The sequence below is a fragment of the Toxoplasma gondii genome, chromosome XI (assembly GCF_000006565.2).
Source record: "Toxoplasma gondii ME49 chromosome XI, whole genome shotgun sequence".
In the NCBI taxonomy this organism is placed as follows: Eukaryota; Apicomplexa; class Conoidasida; order Eucoccidiorida; family Sarcocystidae; genus Toxoplasma; species Toxoplasma gondii.
In genome coordinates, this window is record NC_031479.1 from 4,301,531 (window position 1) to 4,318,506 (window position 16,976).

Here is a 16,976-nt window from a genome sequence, read left to right on the forward strand (position 1 = left end):
GCTTGAATTCCGCCCTCTGTCTCATTGTTGATCAGGTGAACTTGACCACGCTAGAGGTGAAACCGACGGCGACGAAGGACGAACGATATCCATAGAGGCCGTGAGCTACAAGAGTCACTTGAGAGAGGGAAATGACAGAATGAGGTACAAACTTGAAGCGAAGACGGGGAAGCGGTCTCCTCCCAAACACATTCACACAAGAAACAACGCAGAAATCGCATTGCGCTTGCGCAAACAGAGCAAGACAAAGAAAAAGCGCGAGCGCCAAAAGGCGGAGAAACTCGGAGTCCTCTGGTGGTGTGACCGCGAACATGTACCTGCACCTGGGTGCCCCGAGCTAAGTACACGAGCTCCGCTCTCGCGAAAAGAAGCTGATCGCTCGCTCGTGTCTCCTCTTCATTGCGGCGAGACAGCATTCAGTGCCAAGAAGGACCTTCAACCGGGGTTTGGAGAGACGGGGAAACACTGGTCTTAGACCGTTCTGCAGGTGACACAGAAAAGGAACAATGCAACGCAGACAATTCAGGACGCGTTTCCTCTCAGATCTCCCTGCTCTCGTCCTTTCGCCTCCTTCCCTCTAAAGCACTCGGGCACCCTGGAACCTGCCGCTGACGCAGGCGCTTCGCCCAGTCTTGCTCTTCCACCCTCGCTGTCTTCTCTCCATCCACTTTCTTCCAGCTCTTCGTGCGTCGTTCTCCTCTCGGCCTTTTCTTCCCCTCTCTCTTGCTTTTCTCGGCGTTCCCTGTCTCTCTGCGATCTCCTGCTGTCCGGCGTCGCTTCCGGTGTGTTCCCCCTTCACACGGGGCGTCGCTTTTCTGCTGGTGTGGAGAGTCTGCGGCTTACCATGTGCGGACTTTGTCGAGGCACTCCCAGTACAGAATGGAGTTCCCGCGAACTACCACGAATCCGATTTCGTTCGTTTCAGTTCCTCCGCTGCTTGCGGAGTTCGCTGGGTTCCCCTTGACCTCGACGGTGTTTTCCAACACGATGTTCATGAAAGTATCGTAGCCTCGCAGCACACCAACCACCCGGCGCCCGCCACTCAGGTGGACTGGAAGAGAGACAGAGAACGCGGGAGACAGTGCAGAGTTCACCATTTGTCCACACGAAGCGAAAAAAGGACGCACTTTGACAGGAACTTGAAAAGCCACGAGACACCTGCAACGCGGGAGACACGCAAGAGAAGAAGAGGGGAACAAGAGGGAGAACACAACAGCGAGCAGAGCGGAGAAAAAACGAGAGAGAACCGGAGGGATAGCAAAGGCGGAACAGGAGAGAGAACACGAACGAAAACAAGGACGACATCACGGGCGGGAGGGGGGACCCAGGCGAGAAGAAAGCAGAAGAGCGAAGAAGAGAGAGCACGAGAAAAGGAGAGAAGCGAACAGAAGCAGCACCGACAGTGGTGAGGAGCAAGTGCGGTTGCTGGACGCACTGTCGCAGGCACCATACATGCAAGGGAGGACACAAAACGCGCAGGGAACTTCAGATCGAAAAACAGAATGTTTCGCATTGAGAGTGTATCCGTGGTGGAAGTCGAGCCGGCAAAGAACTGCGCGACGAATGCAGCCTAGGGTCGATGCCTCCGGCGTATCGCAGAGGACCCTTGAACTAGTACAAAAAGGAGACTTGTCAGACGAGGGATCACCTTAAGAAGCGCGAGGGGAACTTAACAGATGATAGAGCGAGACAAATGCAGCTTAGCGAGGGGAGACTCCGGCGTACAGGAGATACAGAGCAAGCAAGTCTGGAGAGGGTGCCTCTGGAAAGAGAAAGTCCCGATCGATATCTGGATGGTATTTACGCGAGCGACTGGGTCTGTTTGTAAAGCGTTTTACATTCGTACGGCCCCAGTCGTGTTCTTCTGCCGATATGCCAGAGCGTTTTTCTGCTCTTCTCCCTGACTCTCTCGTTTTTTTTCGACTCGATTTAAACAGTGCTGCAGAAAACGGACCATTTGCGCAGAGATCCTGCGGATGCAAGCCTTCGAGACCTGAACGCACAGTCCAAGTCCTGGGAGATACTCAAGAGAAAGGGGAGCTTGTGAAAGTCTGAACTCTTACCATCGAGGCGCTTCTCCATGAAGCGGCGGAGGTCCGCGGCGGGACCGGCCTTGCCCATAACACCCGGCATAGTGGCAGGGAAGATGAAGAGTGAATTGAAGACAGAGGAGAGGGAGAGGAGAGCCGCTTGGCGATGCGTCGAGCTCGCGGAGATAACGGGGAAGGAAAGTGAAGGCCAGTGCGACAGAGAGAGAGAACAGAGAGAAAGCGAATGGGGGTTCTCTTCGTTGCACTCGTTGGATGGAGACACTGTGAGGGGAACCGGGCCTGGCGCCGAGAAGAGCGTCAGGCGCCCTGAAAAACCACGCAGTTTTCTAATAAGAAAAGGGAATGGGGGGTGGACAAGAAACCGCAGGCAAGCTACTGGGGCCTTCGCTCTCCGCGCCTCTTTGCAGCATAGAAAACGGAAGAGAACATGCAGACAGCAGGAGGCGGAAAGAGAGGAAATGTTTCTACGCAGAGTGTCGAAGAAAGAGGCGACGATGGAGTGCAATCTCAGTCTGAAAAAGGCTGGGAAAGGAGAAGAGGAACCGACTTCAGAACCAAGTTCCTTAGACTGTTTCAAACGGCGAAGTGCGTGGCGAGACCGGGTGGCCAAGGCTTTTAAGAAAACAGGAAGCTTCGTTCCACTTTCTCAAGTGAGAGAAGAAAAAGAGAAACAAGACAGGGCAGAAAACCGTGTTTTTCCAGGCTGCCTTTTTCCTTTCTGTCGGATCTCTCTGCTCCTCTGTCTTTCACTTTCTCGCAAAAGCGTCGCCGCTTCTCCCACCCACAGAAACGGCGTAGGATTTTCTTCAGCGTGGCGCAAACGCCTCCCCTGTGTAACGCATGCAGGTCTTCATGCAAGATCGATCTCCGTTTCTCTCGGTCCTTCGCTCTCCAACCAGAAAGACGAACCATTTGCTAGCCATCATCAACCTCTCCTCCAAGCACACAATCGCTGGCCTGTTCGGCTCTCAATTCCACTTTTCCTCCGCCTTTTTCCGCGCCTCTCTTCTTTCGCTCACCAGCCTCTCTGCGAACCAGAGCACGGAGAAAAGTGGGCGACCCCACTGTGCATGCAGCGTCGGCAGCCTCTCCGAATAAAAGCCGCGGCCGGAAAAGACGTTTTCTGTTTTCTCTCGGATCTTTTTGCAACAAGATTCGCAGACACACACCGCTTGCAACCGAGCCGAGATCCGTTTGTCGTCTCCACACTTGGTGGAGTTCAGGTTAAGCGGGAGAGGCAACTTGACAGGAGCGGGTGCCCCAGGATCCCCTTGGCATCGCCCTCGCGTTGTGCTGCAACTCGATTTCATCTTCCCATTCACAGCGGCATCTTTTGTTTTTTTCGTCCTTCCTCCTCTCCTCATTTTGCGTGGAACTCCATCTAGTCTAGCGTGAATGCTGTTTCTCTCCATTTCTGCCTTGCCCCAGCCCGCGAGAAGCGCGACTTTCGTCGGCCTCCGCCCTGTTTCTCTGACCCGGTCAGAGATTCAGCCACACTTATTACAGCCTGTTTCTTGTGTGTGAACTCCTTGGTTACGCTTGTCGAACGCGGCTGTTCCAAATTTCGACACCAAGCCTTTTCTCTCGGCTTTTCAGCATCTACTGCAAGCGTTGTTAATGCGTGCATGCTGTGCGCTACACGACAGGAATACGTCAGGGCGGTAACTTTTTCGATTCTCCTGCAACGCGCCCAAGAAGATGGGAAAGGGAAGCAATGCGTGCGTAAGTTCTGGAACACAAAATGTCTTAAGTTGCACGAGACGAATCGTTCCACCTCAGATAAAAGTCTCTCAACTTACATCAAGGGTCGCATGTGCACATCCTCATTCGCCATGATATGTATGTATGTATATATATATATATGTATATGTGTATGTACGCTTATGAATGTCACGATGTATTACTGTGGACACATTTTTGTGGAAGGGGTGGTGCAGCTAACTTGGTTTATTTCCAGCGCTGCGGCAGGTCAACGTCAGTTTTGCGTGTGAAGCAGTGGCGAACAGCACGCATGTTTGTCTCCTCGCCAGAAAGCGCAGCCGCTCGAGAGAAAGATCCCGTGGTGGGTAAATCTGCCGTTTACCTCGTGTGTCCAAGCGACGTATCTCCTTCGGTTCTCTTGTACGTTTCTGGAACTTTCTGTAGAAGAAAAACACCGCGCGTGCTCGCGCTGACGAGGCCAAGTCGAAGGAGCCCAAGTCGCAGCTGAAGTCGAACCAGGCGGCCATGTCGATCAAGTGCAAAGTACGTTTCAAGATTTGCGGGAAGGCCGAGGGAACTTGGTTCGTCCGGAACACGCGAAACCGGCTTGGAATTGACCGCTCGTGGCTGTCTAGTGTGTGTGCCTGTCACAAGAAAGAGTAAAAGAATGTTCTCCAAGTTTTTCCCGCTGGGTTTTGTCCGTAAACCTCTTAAAATGAACAACCGGACACGGTCGACACAAAAAGTCCGTGGAGTAGACGCACGCGAAGGAGAGAGTAGACGTACAAAAAACGCATCTCTCGATTCTGCAGGTGCGCAGTCAGACGTCTGCAAATCGAAGGGCGGGTCTCTCACAGGTTTCCACCGTGCGTTGTAGGCTTTTCTGATGTTGTCTTTCGCGGCGGCCGTCTCCACGGTTTAAGGTTTTGCCGTTCTTCTTGTGGTCCTGTTCGTCTTCTCGTGCTGTATGGATGGCAAGCATAGAACACGTGTCTGTGGCTGAGGCCTGGAGTCACCTCAGTCTATTCGGTGCTGTGGTGTGTTTGTTCGACTGGAGTTATACAGTTCTGGACCGAGAGACACCCGCTCAGAGGCCAGTCAAGTTCCAGTCTGGTCTGGAATAGGCGCCAGAACGCATTTCTCCGAATGCTCTGTATGTTGTTTTAGGTCTGCATGCAGCCGTTCATGAAGACGCAGAGCGTCGCGCAGCTGAACGAGCATGCAGCGAACAAGCACAACAAGACAGTGGCTGAATGCTTCCCCGAGATGGCGAGCTGATGTTTTTTCGAGGAACTGTGGAAAGGAGCTCGACGCGGAAGGGAGCAGCCCGTTTTTTTCGGTAGACTCGAGGCACTGGAGAGCAGAGGTTTTGATGATTCAGGAGTTGATGCTGGCCAAACAGAAACCGGAAATGGTCGCGCGAAAAATGGGGATCTCTGCAGAACGGAGCTGCGGGAAGGAAGACTGTTCGTGAGAAAAACGAACAAGCAACTGGAAACTTGTCAATCTCACATTTTGTGTTGGTGGGAAGTAATGCGCGTGGGGGGTAGAACAGAAGACTGAACTGCGAACAACGGAGTATCAGATGCGGAGTCTGGAAAAAACGGAACTCGAAGTTATTCACGCAGATCATTGCTGTGCATACTGAAGTTTTGTTTTGGGGACTCGATTCCCCTGTCTGCTGCCTCTCCTGGTGGACTAGAGAAATTCACGAAAAGCCTGCGGCAAAATGAATTCACACACATTCCCGTACAGCGTAGCCTCGATACAAGAAAAACAACACGCACAGAATCCGGCCAAAAAACAGCTCACCGCTTCCACGGCCAGTATGTATCCAATGGAAGATCCACAGGTACGTCCACGAGTCGAAAGCTTGTAGGCAGGAGTGCACATTTGCGGAAGAGCACTCGCGAATTTGTACCGGGACCTGAATCCATTGTTTATTTCTCGAACACGTCTGCGGTAGAATTCAAACTCTAAACAGAACAAGAACAAGGTGAGTCCGCTCGACTTTGCCGTATATGCTCGCCAGAACACACAGAAGGTAGTGTAGGTGACGAAGACGCAAGACTGGTGCCAGCTCCGTGAGCGGACCCTGCACACCTAGTCTTATGCATGAATACATGTGGAAGTATATATATATATATATATATACATATATATATATATATGCATCTACACAAATGCACGCACATCATGTGCATGCGTGATGCAGAAGAGGCAATGGGATGTGCGTTAGTGGCTCTCGTCGTTGCACGATCTCCCTTCAAAGTTTTGCATATCTCTGCGGACAGACTAGATGCATGCTTATACTAAATGGGTACGAAAGTCTCTGTTAGTGTGCCTCTGCGGTAAACGGAAGCGTGTCAGGTATCTAAAGGGGAGCACGTCCACCCGTTGAAAAAACGACGAGACGCAAACACGAATCGCAAAAATAGAAGTTTCGCCAAATGTCTGGCTCCTAAAAATTCCCTGTTGTGTTGAGAACTCTCTGGTGCACGAATACGAACGACGCGACATTTGCGGGAGACAGAGGACACCGACGACTGCCTGTCGGTGCCGATTGACTGGTCCGTTCGTCTCTCTGAATATTTGTAAATACCAGCATTTTCCCCCCCACAAGAAAGTTACCGGATTTGTCTAGTGAGGAATCGAGCAGCACCTAAACAAAAAGAAAGCAAATCAACAGAGTGCGTTACCGGATTTGTCTAGTGAGGAATCGAGCAGCACCTAAACAAAAAGAAAGCAAATCAACAGAGTGCGATCCACAGCATAAAGACTGGGACAACAATGGGGGAGTATACCGGTATACCTGAATATCGGTGAAAGGACTTGCGTCTGCACAGAGCAAGAGTTATATGAAGGTGGTAGACGTAGATACGACTGCGGAAAACATAGTCATACAAGTCTTCAATGGAGACTAACGACACGCAGGGTGGGTGTTTCTGTAAAGTCCTCCATGGGCGAAAACTGTCCATTACATCGGATGTGCATTTTTATCGTTGGGTCGAGCAGAGGAGTGTTGACGACGGTGATTATAGACATTTGCCTCCAGAGATTGCAGTTGGCATGTAGCAGGGGAAGTTCTGGAGGTAACTGTTGTGATCCCTTTTTTCTGTCCAAAACCATAGACTCCTTTCGTTCGAGATTTGTTTGATTGTATACGCGGAGGTGTGAAGTGTTCTGAACCCAGGTCTGCGGCTTGTTGTCTGTACGTTGTTGCCTCATCGTTTCGTGTTCTCTCGGCTGTACCGCTGCTAAACAGCCTTCCACGGTGTCTCTCTTTTCTGTGTCAAGAGAAACCGAAACCATGTGACGGCAACTTTAGTCCCATCCTCTCACAGTTTCTAGGTCATCTTCCTCCATTCGTGAATGCTCAATCTTTAATGTTGCGCAGACCCAGATGGGTCAAGGAGTGGAAGCTCGTTCGATTTCCGTCAAGTTCTGGATCTGTAAACGTGGAGCCTCTGGTTCTGTTTATACATCCACAATTTTCAATGGCAGGTCGGGAACAAATTGTCACCAGGTGTTCGTACCGCAGCTCATGCATCAGATCTCACAGTGAGCTACAGCTCCTAGGAGAAGAACGGAGGAGGACGAACGGTTCTCAGGCCACTTTGTACCCTGGACAACTCATCCCAGATGAGACACGACTATTTCAACACTTTTCACACATAGCATTTTAACTGACAAAGGCGGAGCTTCTCCCCGCCGTCCCTGAATGAAACATTCCCGTGCAGCCTTCAGGTTGAGCGTGTGGGGTGGGGAAAGCGTGAAAACCAAGAACTTCTTTTTTTTTACTAATCTGAATAAAAAGGCCCTGAAAGTGACAAAAGGTTCATGAGCACGTCGGTTCTCCTGGCTGGCTTCTTCGGTTAATGTACCAGCGCTCGCTCTAAGCAGATGTGTAGCCTTGTGCCGCGTCTCGCAGTCGTGTGCAACGTGTTAATCTCTTGCGAATTTTTTTCCGTTCTCCTGCGAAATCACGCAGAAAAACGCAGTCTCACCACTGTAGACTCCCGCAAGTTTGCCTAATTGCCATGTCTCAAAGAAGTTCTCAACGGAACAAACAGGCCTATGAAACAGGGCCCTGAGGACATGTAGGCCGCGCTTCTTTCACTTTCTTGCCGACGCTAATACCAAGCTGCCCACAAAAAGAGCGTCCGTTTCTCTGCACCACGCCGGTGACAATCTCGTAAACCAACAGGCGCCTTGGCACGCACGTCGGTGGTGAGGAATTATGTGAGGCTCTCGAGCGTCGGAAAGGCAATACGGCAGCAACCAGCTTTCTGGCTGGGCCAATCTGCCCGCGGAATGCTGTCAAGATCTCGCCCTCTCACCCTCTTCCTCCGTCTCCCTCCGTGACGCCCTGCGCACGCGTTTGCGGGGAAGAATTTCCGTGATGTGCATGCGTTGGCCACCCTACTACAGTGATAGAGCTGAGATTCGCCACGACGCAGCAAGAGGACCTTTGGGAAACAGTCTGTCCTGTTCTTCTTTTCTTGCGCTTTTGGCTTCGTTCCGATCGTCCGCGAGTCTTCCCCTCGTTTTTACACAATGGCGGTAAGTCCGTTTCCCCAGAGAAAACCCAGTGTTTCAGCGCGGGAGGGCGCCTTGGCGCCCGCGACCGGCCCGTCACGGACGGAGAAGAGATCGACAATTTGGAGTTCTCTGATCCACAAAGGTATTCGCGTCCTTCGATGTGAAACAAGTCCTTGTCATCCTCACCTTATAAGGCTGAGTTTTGCGACACTTGGCCAGCGTGTACACAGAGGGAAATCGGGTTCTGGCCGTGTATGTACACTCCCCCCACAGCATCATTTTTCTGGGGCCGGCCGTCGCCGATTCTGTGCGGAGCTTTTCGAGGCGTTTTTGTTTCCAAGTCTCTTTCGTGTGTTTTTTCGGAAAACGTCCCCGGCGAAGAGGCGTTAACCAGGGAGTTCCCGCTTTACTAAGCGTCGTTGCCTGCTTGCTCTGGAACCGTGGCCAGGCGCGCATGCGGTGGATGCGACAAGATCGCCGGCTCGCTGTACATCCCAGATGCTGGGGAAGAAAGATGGATATTTTCGTTTTTGTCGTTTGGCTGAGTTTGGTTGCGCGGCAGAAACCAACATTTGTCGCTGGAGTTGCACAGCATACATGGTGCGGGGAGGGTGGAGGCCACTCCAGAGCAACAGAGCGCGCCTCAATGCACACTTTTTTTAAAGATTGTGGATGTTTTGAGCGTTCGTGGAGTGCCGGAATCAGTTTCTGTGGAACTGTTCCGTGGCCGCTGTTGACTGCAAAACAGTCATGTGTTCAGTGCAGCTCCAGTATGCAGAACCGTCGCCCCGGTGTCGGCGATCGGAGGTGTCGCCGTCGCGTGGTTGCAACGCATGGACCGGAGACGTGAACGCTGCAAAAATTCTTTCGTGTGTTTTCCCTATGAAGCGCTTCCTGTAGCGTTTTCATTCGAGAGTTCTGTACTCCCCGGTTCGAGATTACGCGTCTGTAGGGGTTGTGCACAGTGCCCGGGTCGCGTGTGTCCCCGTAGGATTTCCTGTAAATTCCAAATTCATCCACGAGGGTCCAAGGTGAAAGAAGGTTTGTTAAATTCGTGTTGTGGAGGCAGGCCGAGTTCGCGTCACCTGTCGCCAGGTTCTCGTCCACCTCCAGCTTCTTGTTGATGAGGACTGACTTTCTTTGCCTGACATTTTCTTCAGAAGCAGGAGACGAAAGTGACACGCATTGCACATGAAGAAAATAAGTCAAGGGAACTCAGTGGGCGATTCGCGTTGCCTACAGGTCGGCGTCACCGTGCTGCTGTGTGTAGTTATCTTGCGTGTATACCGGGGCCATTGTTGGTGCGTGTTTCGTTTATCTCCTTTTCAGGACCGGTACTCTGTGAAGCTGTTGCGGCCCATGGAGGGCGTCCCCGTCCCCGAGCGGACCAAGACCAAGATCGCCCGGGACGTCAAGCTTCTCAACAAGATGAAGCAGGCGAAGGAAGCCCACGCAAAGGTGCGTGGAGGCGAAAGACATACGTTTTCTGTTCTGTAGATGGTAGAGACATCTGAGTGGACACGCAGTGTATGCCGCGTGAACGGTTCGGCTTATATCCGGGTCTCTGCGGGGCCAGGGTAAATGGGCAGGTCCGCCAGAGCTGTCCTCGGTGTTGTGGGTGTGTGTCGCAGCGCAAGTTTTGAGAAGTTTACGGGCGGCCTTTCCAGCAGGGTTTCCTGAGGCAAGGAAGCAGAGGGAAGAATTGCACGCAGCGAGCGCGAGAGGCGCTTGAAAGCAGGGAATAAGATCGCGTTCTGTGTGTGCTTTTTCCAATCTCCCTCTCTTTTCAGAAGGTTCATGCACAGCGTCATGCGCTCAAGATGAGGACATACAAGTATGTCAGCGAGTACAGGAAGGAGAGAGAGAACCTCATCAAGCTGAAGCGCGAGGCCAAGGCGAAGGGTGAGTTTAGACAGAAGAAACGTACGTTATCTGTTTGTCGATGCCTATCTCGGCAGATGCAGCACTAAAAGTGCAGACGGTGTGAAATCACGAGTTAGGGCGTGCCATAATAATAGTCTTCTTCCCGTCTGCGGTACATGCTTTCAATACAGATTCAACGCTTTTCAGAAAATATCAACCCTGTGGCTTTTTCGGAAAATGTTGTGTGTGTGTTAGATTGTACATTGTACGTGTTCTAGGCGCTTCGATGATGCTGTGCTGTGCTTCGCTGGATGGTTATTGCAGCTTCATATTCGCAGTTTTTTTTCTGTATCACTTTGTAATTGTTCACGTTCCCGTTTATCGGCAAGCCCTGCCCTCCTGAGAGTTTACAGTTCAAGGCCCTGTCTGAACATAAGCCGCAGTGATAAGCTTGCGTGTTGTGGACTGAGTTGTCGCCTACCCGGCAGTTGATTTTTGTGCCCATTCAGGGGAAGACATCCTCCCGTGTACCCTCGTGGTTCTGAGGGTGTCCCGAGTCGCGTGGGATGACAAGCACTTACCGACGGAGTTCTGAGAATGCTGTCGAATTACGTTTCCAATCGCTTACTGATCCGCGACCGTTCGTTAGCGTTGTGTTTTTTCTCTGTGCTGCCTCCTCCTTCACCTTGTTGCTGTGCATCGCGTGGCGTCTGTTCGCCGCCACTCGATCTCGTGCCTTTATCGATGTCAAACGTCCATGGTCTTGCGAGCTGTTCATTTGTGTCGGCTCTTTGGGGAGACTCAGAGTTCTTTCTCCGCGTATACCTCGACCTCAGCGTGTTTCTGTGGAGAACTCTACAGTGTTCTCGAAGTATTTTCGTGGGGGTGTATGTCTGTCCCCGTCGGTCGCTCTGTGGATGTGGAACGGCTGTGCCTCTCATTTCGCACTCCTGTGTTCACGGTTTTGCAACGACGCGTTCTTTTCAGGTGGCTTCTACAAGGAACCCGAGGCAAAGGTTATCCTGGCCACTCGCATCAAGGGTATCAACAAGCTTGCTCCCAAGCCGAAGATGATTCTCCGTCTCTTCCGGCTGCGCCAGCTCCACAACGCGGTCTTCATCAAGGTCAACAAAGCCACCATTGAAATGTTGAAGGCTGTCCAGCCCTTCATCACTTACGGCTACCCGACCCTGAAAACTATCCGCCAGCTCATCTACAAGCGTGGCTACGGTAAGCAACTCTTCATTTCTTGTCAAGTGTGCTTTTTTCTGTCTCGTACACGTTATATATTTGTGTATATCTTCCTAGGACATGCCAGGTGTCCAAAGTCCCGTACAGGTACCTGTGCATGCATATTTGTAGGTGTATACAAACTAGGTCTGTTGTAGATGTCGATCCTTATGTGGGTGTGAAGGTGTGAACTTGTATATGTTTTATGTGGCTGTTTGACCGCGTGCCTTTACGCGCGAGTGGGTTCTCAACAGGAGGGAGGCAACTTGGGAATAAGTGGAACCTGTGGTATTTCATTGTATTTTTTCGTAGCTAAGGTCGGCAAGCCCGGCGCCCACTCGCGCATCCGCCTGCAAGCGAACGACATCGTGTCCCAGCACTTGGGCAAGTACGGCATCCACGGAGTCGAGGATTTGGTTCACGAAATCTACACTTGCGGCCCGTACTTCAAGCAGGCGAACAACTTTTTGTGGCCGTTTAAGCTCAACTCTCCCCGCAAGGGATTCACCAGCAAGCGCCACGGCTACAACGAGCCCCGCAAGGGAGACTGGGGTAACAGAGAGGAAATGATCAACGAGTTGGTCCAGCGAATGATCTAAAAGCAGACGGCGTCCGCGCGGGAGGGTGGCCGAGGGCCGCTGAATCTCGTGCACGTGGTGTCTTTGTTCTGTAGTGAAGCAACTGCGCATCCAACTCTCACCGTCCAATCGTAACAGTGACTTCTGGAGAAAAACAGAGACGGTCGTTGCCGGCCGTGTATTCGAAAAGCGCGGCGGAAGCGACGGAGATATGCCGGGAATCGGAAGCTCTCTTCGCGAGGCAAAAGCAAAGAGAGCAGACTTCATAAAATCAGGTGCATAGATAAAGAGGACTAGACATGTCGAGCTGCACACGAGCGACATTCTGATTTTTAAGCTATGCACAGGTACAGCATGCAAAATGCATCTGATGCTCAACAAGCAGAAATAGAATGCAATAGCCTGTGAATTCCTTTTCGCAAGCACCCGGATTGCACTGTAAGCCCAACTTTGTTGCGCGTGATGCATCCTGCACAGAACCCCGTCAAGACACGTACCAAGGAAGTCATTGGAGCTGAGGATATTCTGTGGGCAAAGTCGTCTGCGCACGGGGTTCCTTCCACACGGCGAGGAGCCTTTTTCAGTTCACTCGTAGATCGACGTAATGGCTTCGCGTCACAAGTTCATTTGTACCGTTAAATAACAGTTAACTGGACAGAACGCCACTCGACGGGCGACAGAGAATCTGTGCGGGGGAGAGTACGTGATAACAGTTGAGAAAGAAACGCAACAGTGGTGTGTCTTTGTCTGATCAGTCACATACACAATTTACGAGACGTTCCTCGACAGAGAAGCGTCTGCCCCTGAAAGACACTCTCTTGCGGCCTCAACAACAGAGTCCACGGATTCTTCTGACAGAGGAAAGCGCAAGAAAGCAGATGAACTGTTAAGCGACCCGCATCGAAGTGGAGACAGGAGAGAGTCGGTCGGCCCATTCCACTGTGAACGAGACCGATAGCAGTCTTTCGAGCATGAAAGTGTAGTGGTGGATACCTGGCGTATCATTCCGTGGGTGCAAATGATGACTAGTTCACCGGACTGTTTCACTCCTTGAGAAACCATGAAATTTTTCTTTAGTCCGTCTCCAGTAGCCATGGACAACGGTTTATTTGTGGCTGTGTCGCTTCTTGTCGAGGTCTTTCACCGATTTCGTTTGCTGTTGCTAACTTGAGTGAACGACACTGGGGCCGCTGGCAGTCAATGGCCGTATCCTTCTTATCAGACTCCAAGAACGAGAGGACCTAAATTCGTTCTGCGCTTCCGCACTTAAGTTACACATGCCTCTGTCGGACAAAAAGAGACCCCCTTAGCGTGTCAGGAATTGCAATTCAGCTCTTCAGCACGAGCGAGAGAATTTGGCTTCTCTGTGTCTTTGTTGATATTTTGAAGAGCGAATAAAACAGTGGATGAACGACGTCGAGCATGGTGCAATAACGCCACTCTGTGAATCATCTCTTCCACTTCTGGACAGAAAGGCACGTTGTGGTCTTCTAGTTTTGACCGTGCTACTCAGTGTGGCTGAATTTCTTGGGTAAGCCCAGAGTTGTTGAAGGTGTAGCATTCAGAGGCCTTGCTCTCCATCTATACTTTGCTACCTGTCGCTGTCCCCATGTTGCCAAGATGCAGAAACCAAACTACCACGCAGTCGTCCACTTGTCGGGTACAAGCCTGAGTTTCAACGAGCGCATGAGACGCTGCTAAACATGCATTTGACCCTTCAAGTGCGACAGAATCCTCATAGTCTGTTGCGTCTGCAAGTTGTCCAGATGTGTGCGTTTCACTTTCCACAAATACGTGAATGCTCTACGGTACACGCCGCTGGATACGCGCGAAAAAGCAGGACGTGCTCTTGACTGCGACAGTCTCTACCTATCCCTATCTGCTCAAGTTTTGCTTCCGCATTTTTTCCCCGAAATTTCCAGCCCTTCAGCGGACTCTGCTGCGCTTTTTCGTGTGGTGTCCAGATGGGTTCTCGCCGCTCTTTTACGCATCCGTCTACGGTATACTTATCTCTAGCAGGATCGGTCTCGCGTTTAACTATACTATGTAGATCGCATGGCTCCTGGTACGTGGAGACCATACTGTCGGCGAGACGGGATGTTTCACAGAAAAGGACTCCCCAATTGTTGGGCGATAGCAGTGGCCTTGTACCGGGTTCTCTGCCTCAGAATGCCACCGGTACGCGACAGCCAGAGACAAAACCTTTCAGCCAAACTCTGCACCTTTGCTGGCACACGTTGACATTCTTGTTCCCCAGCTATTTCACTGGCGAGGTGATGTTTCCGCTGTTGAGACTGCCTTGCGGAACTACTCCCGCGAAAACTCATGTGCACGTGAAACAATGCTTTCGATTGAACGAGCGCACTGGAAAAAGATCAACGAGACTGAGAAACTGAGAAAAGGCGAAGTCCGCGTCCTTTCAACACGCCTATTTCTCGCCCGCGTGCTTCGCAGCTGCTTCAAAGGCCTTCTTGATGTCGTTGAATGTCTCTGAAAAAAAAGACAGAAAACCTTAATCCCAGCAGTGAATCACGGCCTTTCGCTGCCTGCCGTTTCCTCGATTTCGGAACGACACTGTTGAAAACGCCTCCTGGGCGACTTTTGCGAAGAAAAAGAAATCCCTCACCACCGCTGGACGGGCCTCCACTAACGACTGTTCTTCTCCGTCAAAACGTCATATAAATCCCTCAAAAACGCATTCATACCACGCCACTCACACCTGTATTTTTCCGTTCGATGTCTGTACGTTCATATAAATATATGTATATATATAAATGTGCCCGCATGTCTGTTTGTACCATAGATGCGTGGATACGCGATATGTGTGCAAGTTGATTTGTTCACGATTTGCAGACACGTTCACCCGCATCTCAATGCATATGGCGAAAGAGAAAGCAGCTTTAGGACTTGCAACCAGAACATCTTGAAAGTCGAGAGGTTTCACTTTGCACCCTCGCACGGGCTTCGCCTGGAGACACACCTCGCGTGAGGACCTGGCCTTGCTGGTACACAGTTTCCTTCAAATGAATTTGATTCCTCTGCATGGCTTGCGTCCTGTACGGTTCCTTGAGGCATCTGCAGAAACACAGAACCACAAGCGAGGAAGGCTCCTCAGCGCACCCTCCAGCTTCTCTGAAAAGAGGCGTTCTGCGAGAAAGCCTGTGGGCGCTCTCACGTCCTTCGAGAGCAGTCTTCACCCTCTACTAGACTCAGTGGACTCGGCACGATTACACAAACCACGAAGGAACTTGCATCCGGGAAGCCAAGACCTTCGAGACCAGAACGAGAGCAGTCCTCCAGGTCTCCCCCTCGTAAACCAGATGTGGGCGTCCCCAGCGAAAGGCAGTTCCTGGAAACCCAGAAAATCCATCTTTCTCTGTGCACCCGCGGAAGCGTTCCAGGTCCGGTATCTGATCGACGGTGCTGGCGCAACATCCAGAACTGCGCCGTTCGTCAGTCCCCCAACGTAAAAAGAAAAGAAGCGCAGTTCCCCTCTTGTGCGGCGAGACAGAGCAGGTTCCCGTGGATCTGAGGCATATCAAGTGGCTGCCTGCGCGAGCGGCCTGGCGCTCTCTGAAACACTGGAGATTCCATACACACCAGGAAGGCCAACAATCTCCCCAGGAGCTCGGTCTAAGGCGATGCAAAATTTGACAGACATCGACAGGAACCGGAACTGATAGATACAGAGTAGAGTGTGCGAGTGCAAGTGGAGAGTCTCAAGATGCTTTCCGAGTCTTGCCGCTTTTCCCCACTGCATTCTCTCTTGGATCTTCCAGGAAAACGATGGATCTGCGAGAGTGGAGAGGCCTAAACACTTTAGAGAACAACCTGTCCATGTACTTTTGGCTTCGAGTGCACTGCAGACGACGCAGACATCGAGCACAGAACAGACGCAGAACATCATTTAAACGCGTATGAAGAGACGAAGACATACCCCCGGAGCACTACGCGAGTCAGTGTCCCCGCGTCACAACTCTTCCGCGTTATCGCTTGCAGTTAAACAGAAAGTCAAAACGCCTGCACGCTTGTCTGAGTCACCATTCACAGATCACGGAGAGAAAGCGGAGAAAGAACAGCGAAAAAAATTGGCTTTCTATGCTTTGTCGACGTCAGCGATCCTGCATTGAAACGAGTTAGGCGGCCAGACGTGCGGTACACGACAGAAAACAAGACCGAAACTACTTTATTTTTGAGGAACTTGGCGTCCAGAAGTCGCCTGTGTCTGTTCGTTCTTACTGTCTCAAGAGCGCAGCCATCTCAGACGCGTAGCGCGTGAAGGAGACTCCACTCGATCTCCACATCTTTTAGGCAGAAAAAGAAGAGAACGCGAGAAGAGACAGAAGTAGAAGAAAAGTGGAAATTGCACGACAGTCCAGAGCTCTGGCAGGCCACCACAGGTGAGAAGTCAACTGTGCAGAAACCAGATCTCTCGCTTCTGCTTGAGACACGGGAGACACGGAGGCGGCAGCTTCCTGGGGAGCTGACAATCAGGGGTGGTCTGGAGAAGGCAAAGCAAAGATTCGCTCGGAACAGCAGCGCGATGTGGAACAGTTCCAAGCCCTTGAAAAAGCGACAAAACCACCGTCAAAATGGCATCGTACGTGTGGGCCCGTGGTCTCTGAGAAACTGAACTCGGCCAGCAAGGACGGGTCGGAGAAATCTGTGCTCTAGAAACGAAATGCAGCAAACCAGAGGAGAGGGATCAACGGCAACAGAGATCCCCACGCAAAGTCGCAACGTTAAAGCAAATTCGCGTGACTCGAGTGTCGCGCATATACGCGAACATTACTGTACGTCCAAGGACGTGGACGCGGACTGTCCTTGTCTTGGGTGTGTGTCCGAAATCACCGCGTTTCTTCCGGATTTCACAATGGATGAATCGAGCATTCGTCTCATGAGAATTTACCTCAGTACTCCGGCCGCTTTCCATCTTTCCGGCCGTGCACACGCCGAGACAACAACAGCTGCTTTCTCGATTTGAAACGCCGGGTGGTGGCGCAAGCATGCG

The 16,976-nt window shown here is 51.5% G+C and overlaps 4 protein-coding genes across 4 annotated transcripts; 2 read left to right on the forward strand and 2 right to left on the reverse strand.

Annotated features, from left to right (window-relative positions):
* Window positions 1-37: 37 nt before the first annotated feature.
* TGME49_314790 (small nuclear ribonucleoprotein G, putative) lies at window positions 38-2,774 on the reverse strand. Its single transcript, XM_018782837.1, has 3 exons — window positions 2,064-2,774; window positions 840-1,051; window positions 38-481 (listed from the first exon to the last, which is right to left on the reverse strand). The coding sequence occupies exons 1-2, from the start codon at window positions 2,131-2,133 to the stop codon at window positions 840-842; spliced, it is 282 nt and encodes a 93-aa protein (XP_018635356.1). The 5' UTR covers window positions 2,134-2,774; the 3' UTR covers window positions 38-481.
* On the forward strand, window positions 2,081-5,030 carry TGME49_314800 (hypothetical protein). The gene is made up of 5 exons (XM_018782838.1): window positions 2,081-2,701; window positions 2,898-3,102; window positions 3,698-3,773; window positions 4,197-4,295; window positions 4,920-5,030. The coding sequence occupies exons 1-4, from the start codon at window positions 2,147-2,149 to the stop codon at window positions 4,258-4,260; spliced, it is 900 nt and encodes a 299-aa protein (XP_018635357.1). The 5' UTR covers window positions 2,081-2,146; the 3' UTR covers window positions 4,261-4,295; window positions 4,920-5,030.
* A 2,826-nt stretch (window positions 5,031-7,856) lies between these two features.
* On the forward strand, window positions 7,857-13,222 carry RPL7 (ribosomal protein RPL7). The gene is made up of 5 exons (XM_002364630.2): window positions 7,857-8,315; window positions 9,624-9,752; window positions 10,085-10,196; window positions 11,145-11,387; window positions 11,700-13,222. The coding sequence occupies exons 1-5, from the start codon at window positions 8,310-8,312 to the stop codon at window positions 11,984-11,986; spliced, it is 777 nt and encodes a 258-aa protein (XP_002364671.1). The 5' UTR covers window positions 7,857-8,309; the 3' UTR covers window positions 11,987-13,222.
* Window positions 13,223-14,093: 871 nt separating this feature from the next.
* Window positions 14,094-16,642, reverse strand: TGME49_314820 (atp synthase F1, epsilon subunit, putative). The gene is made up of 3 exons (XM_002364631.1): window positions 16,205-16,642; window positions 14,946-15,040; window positions 14,094-14,455 (listed from the first exon to the last, which is right to left on the reverse strand). Exons 1-3 carry the CDS (start codon window positions 16,267-16,269, stop codon window positions 14,394-14,396), a joined length of 222 nt encoding a protein of 73 aa, XP_002364672.1. The 5' UTR covers window positions 16,270-16,642; the 3' UTR covers window positions 14,094-14,393.
* Window positions 16,643-16,976: the final 334 nt, after the last annotated feature.

What these genes read in the sequence shown, in the direction of transcription:
- TGME49_314800 (XM_018782838.1), top strand. Translation starts at nt 2,147, where the DNA reads ATGAAGAGTGAATTGAAGACAGAGGAGAGGGAGAGGAGAGCCGCTTGG. An exon ending in GAACCAGAGCACGGAGAAAA is followed by an intron (nt 3,103 to 3,697) that starts GTGGGCGACCCC and finishes GCTACACGACAG; the next exon opens with GAATACGTCAGGGCGGTAAC. An exon ending in GAAAGGGAAGCAATGCGTGC is followed by an intron (nt 3,774 to 4,196) that starts GTAAGTTCTGGA and finishes AACTTTCTGTAG; the next exon opens with AAGAAAAACACCGCGCGTGC.
- TGME49_314790 (XM_018782837.1), bottom strand. Translation starts at nt 2,133, where the DNA reads ATGCCGGGTGTTATGGGCAAGGCCGGTCCCGCCGCGGACCTCCGCCGC. An exon ending in CATGGAGAAGCGCCTCGATG is followed by an intron (nt 1,052 to 2,063) that starts GTAAGAGTTCAG and finishes TCTCTCTTCCAG; the next exon opens with TCCACCTGAGTGGCGGGCGC.
- RPL7 (XM_002364630.2), top strand. An exon ending in CGAAGGAAGCCCACGCAAAG is followed by an intron (nt 9,753 to 10,084) that starts GTGCGTGGAGGC and finishes CTCTCTTTTCAG; the next exon opens with AAGGTTCATGCACAGCGTCA. An exon ending in GCGCGAGGCCAAGGCGAAGG is followed by an intron (nt 10,197 to 11,144) that starts GTGAGTTTAGAC and finishes CGTTCTTTTCAG; the next exon opens with GTGGCTTCTACAAGGAACCC.
- TGME49_314820 (XM_002364631.1), bottom strand. Translation starts at nt 16,269, where the DNA reads ATGTGGAGATCGAGTGGAGTCTCCTTCACGCGCTACGCGTCTGAGATG. An exon ending in ATGGCTGCGCTCTTGAGACA is followed by an intron (nt 15,041 to 16,204) that starts GTAAGAACGAAC and finishes GTGTTTCTGCAG; the next exon opens with ATGCCTCAAGGAACCGTACA. An exon ending in AGGCCAGGTCCTCACGCGAG is followed by an intron (nt 14,456 to 14,945) that starts GTGTGTCTCCAG and finishes CTTTTTTTTCAG; the next exon opens with AGACATTCAACGACATCAAG.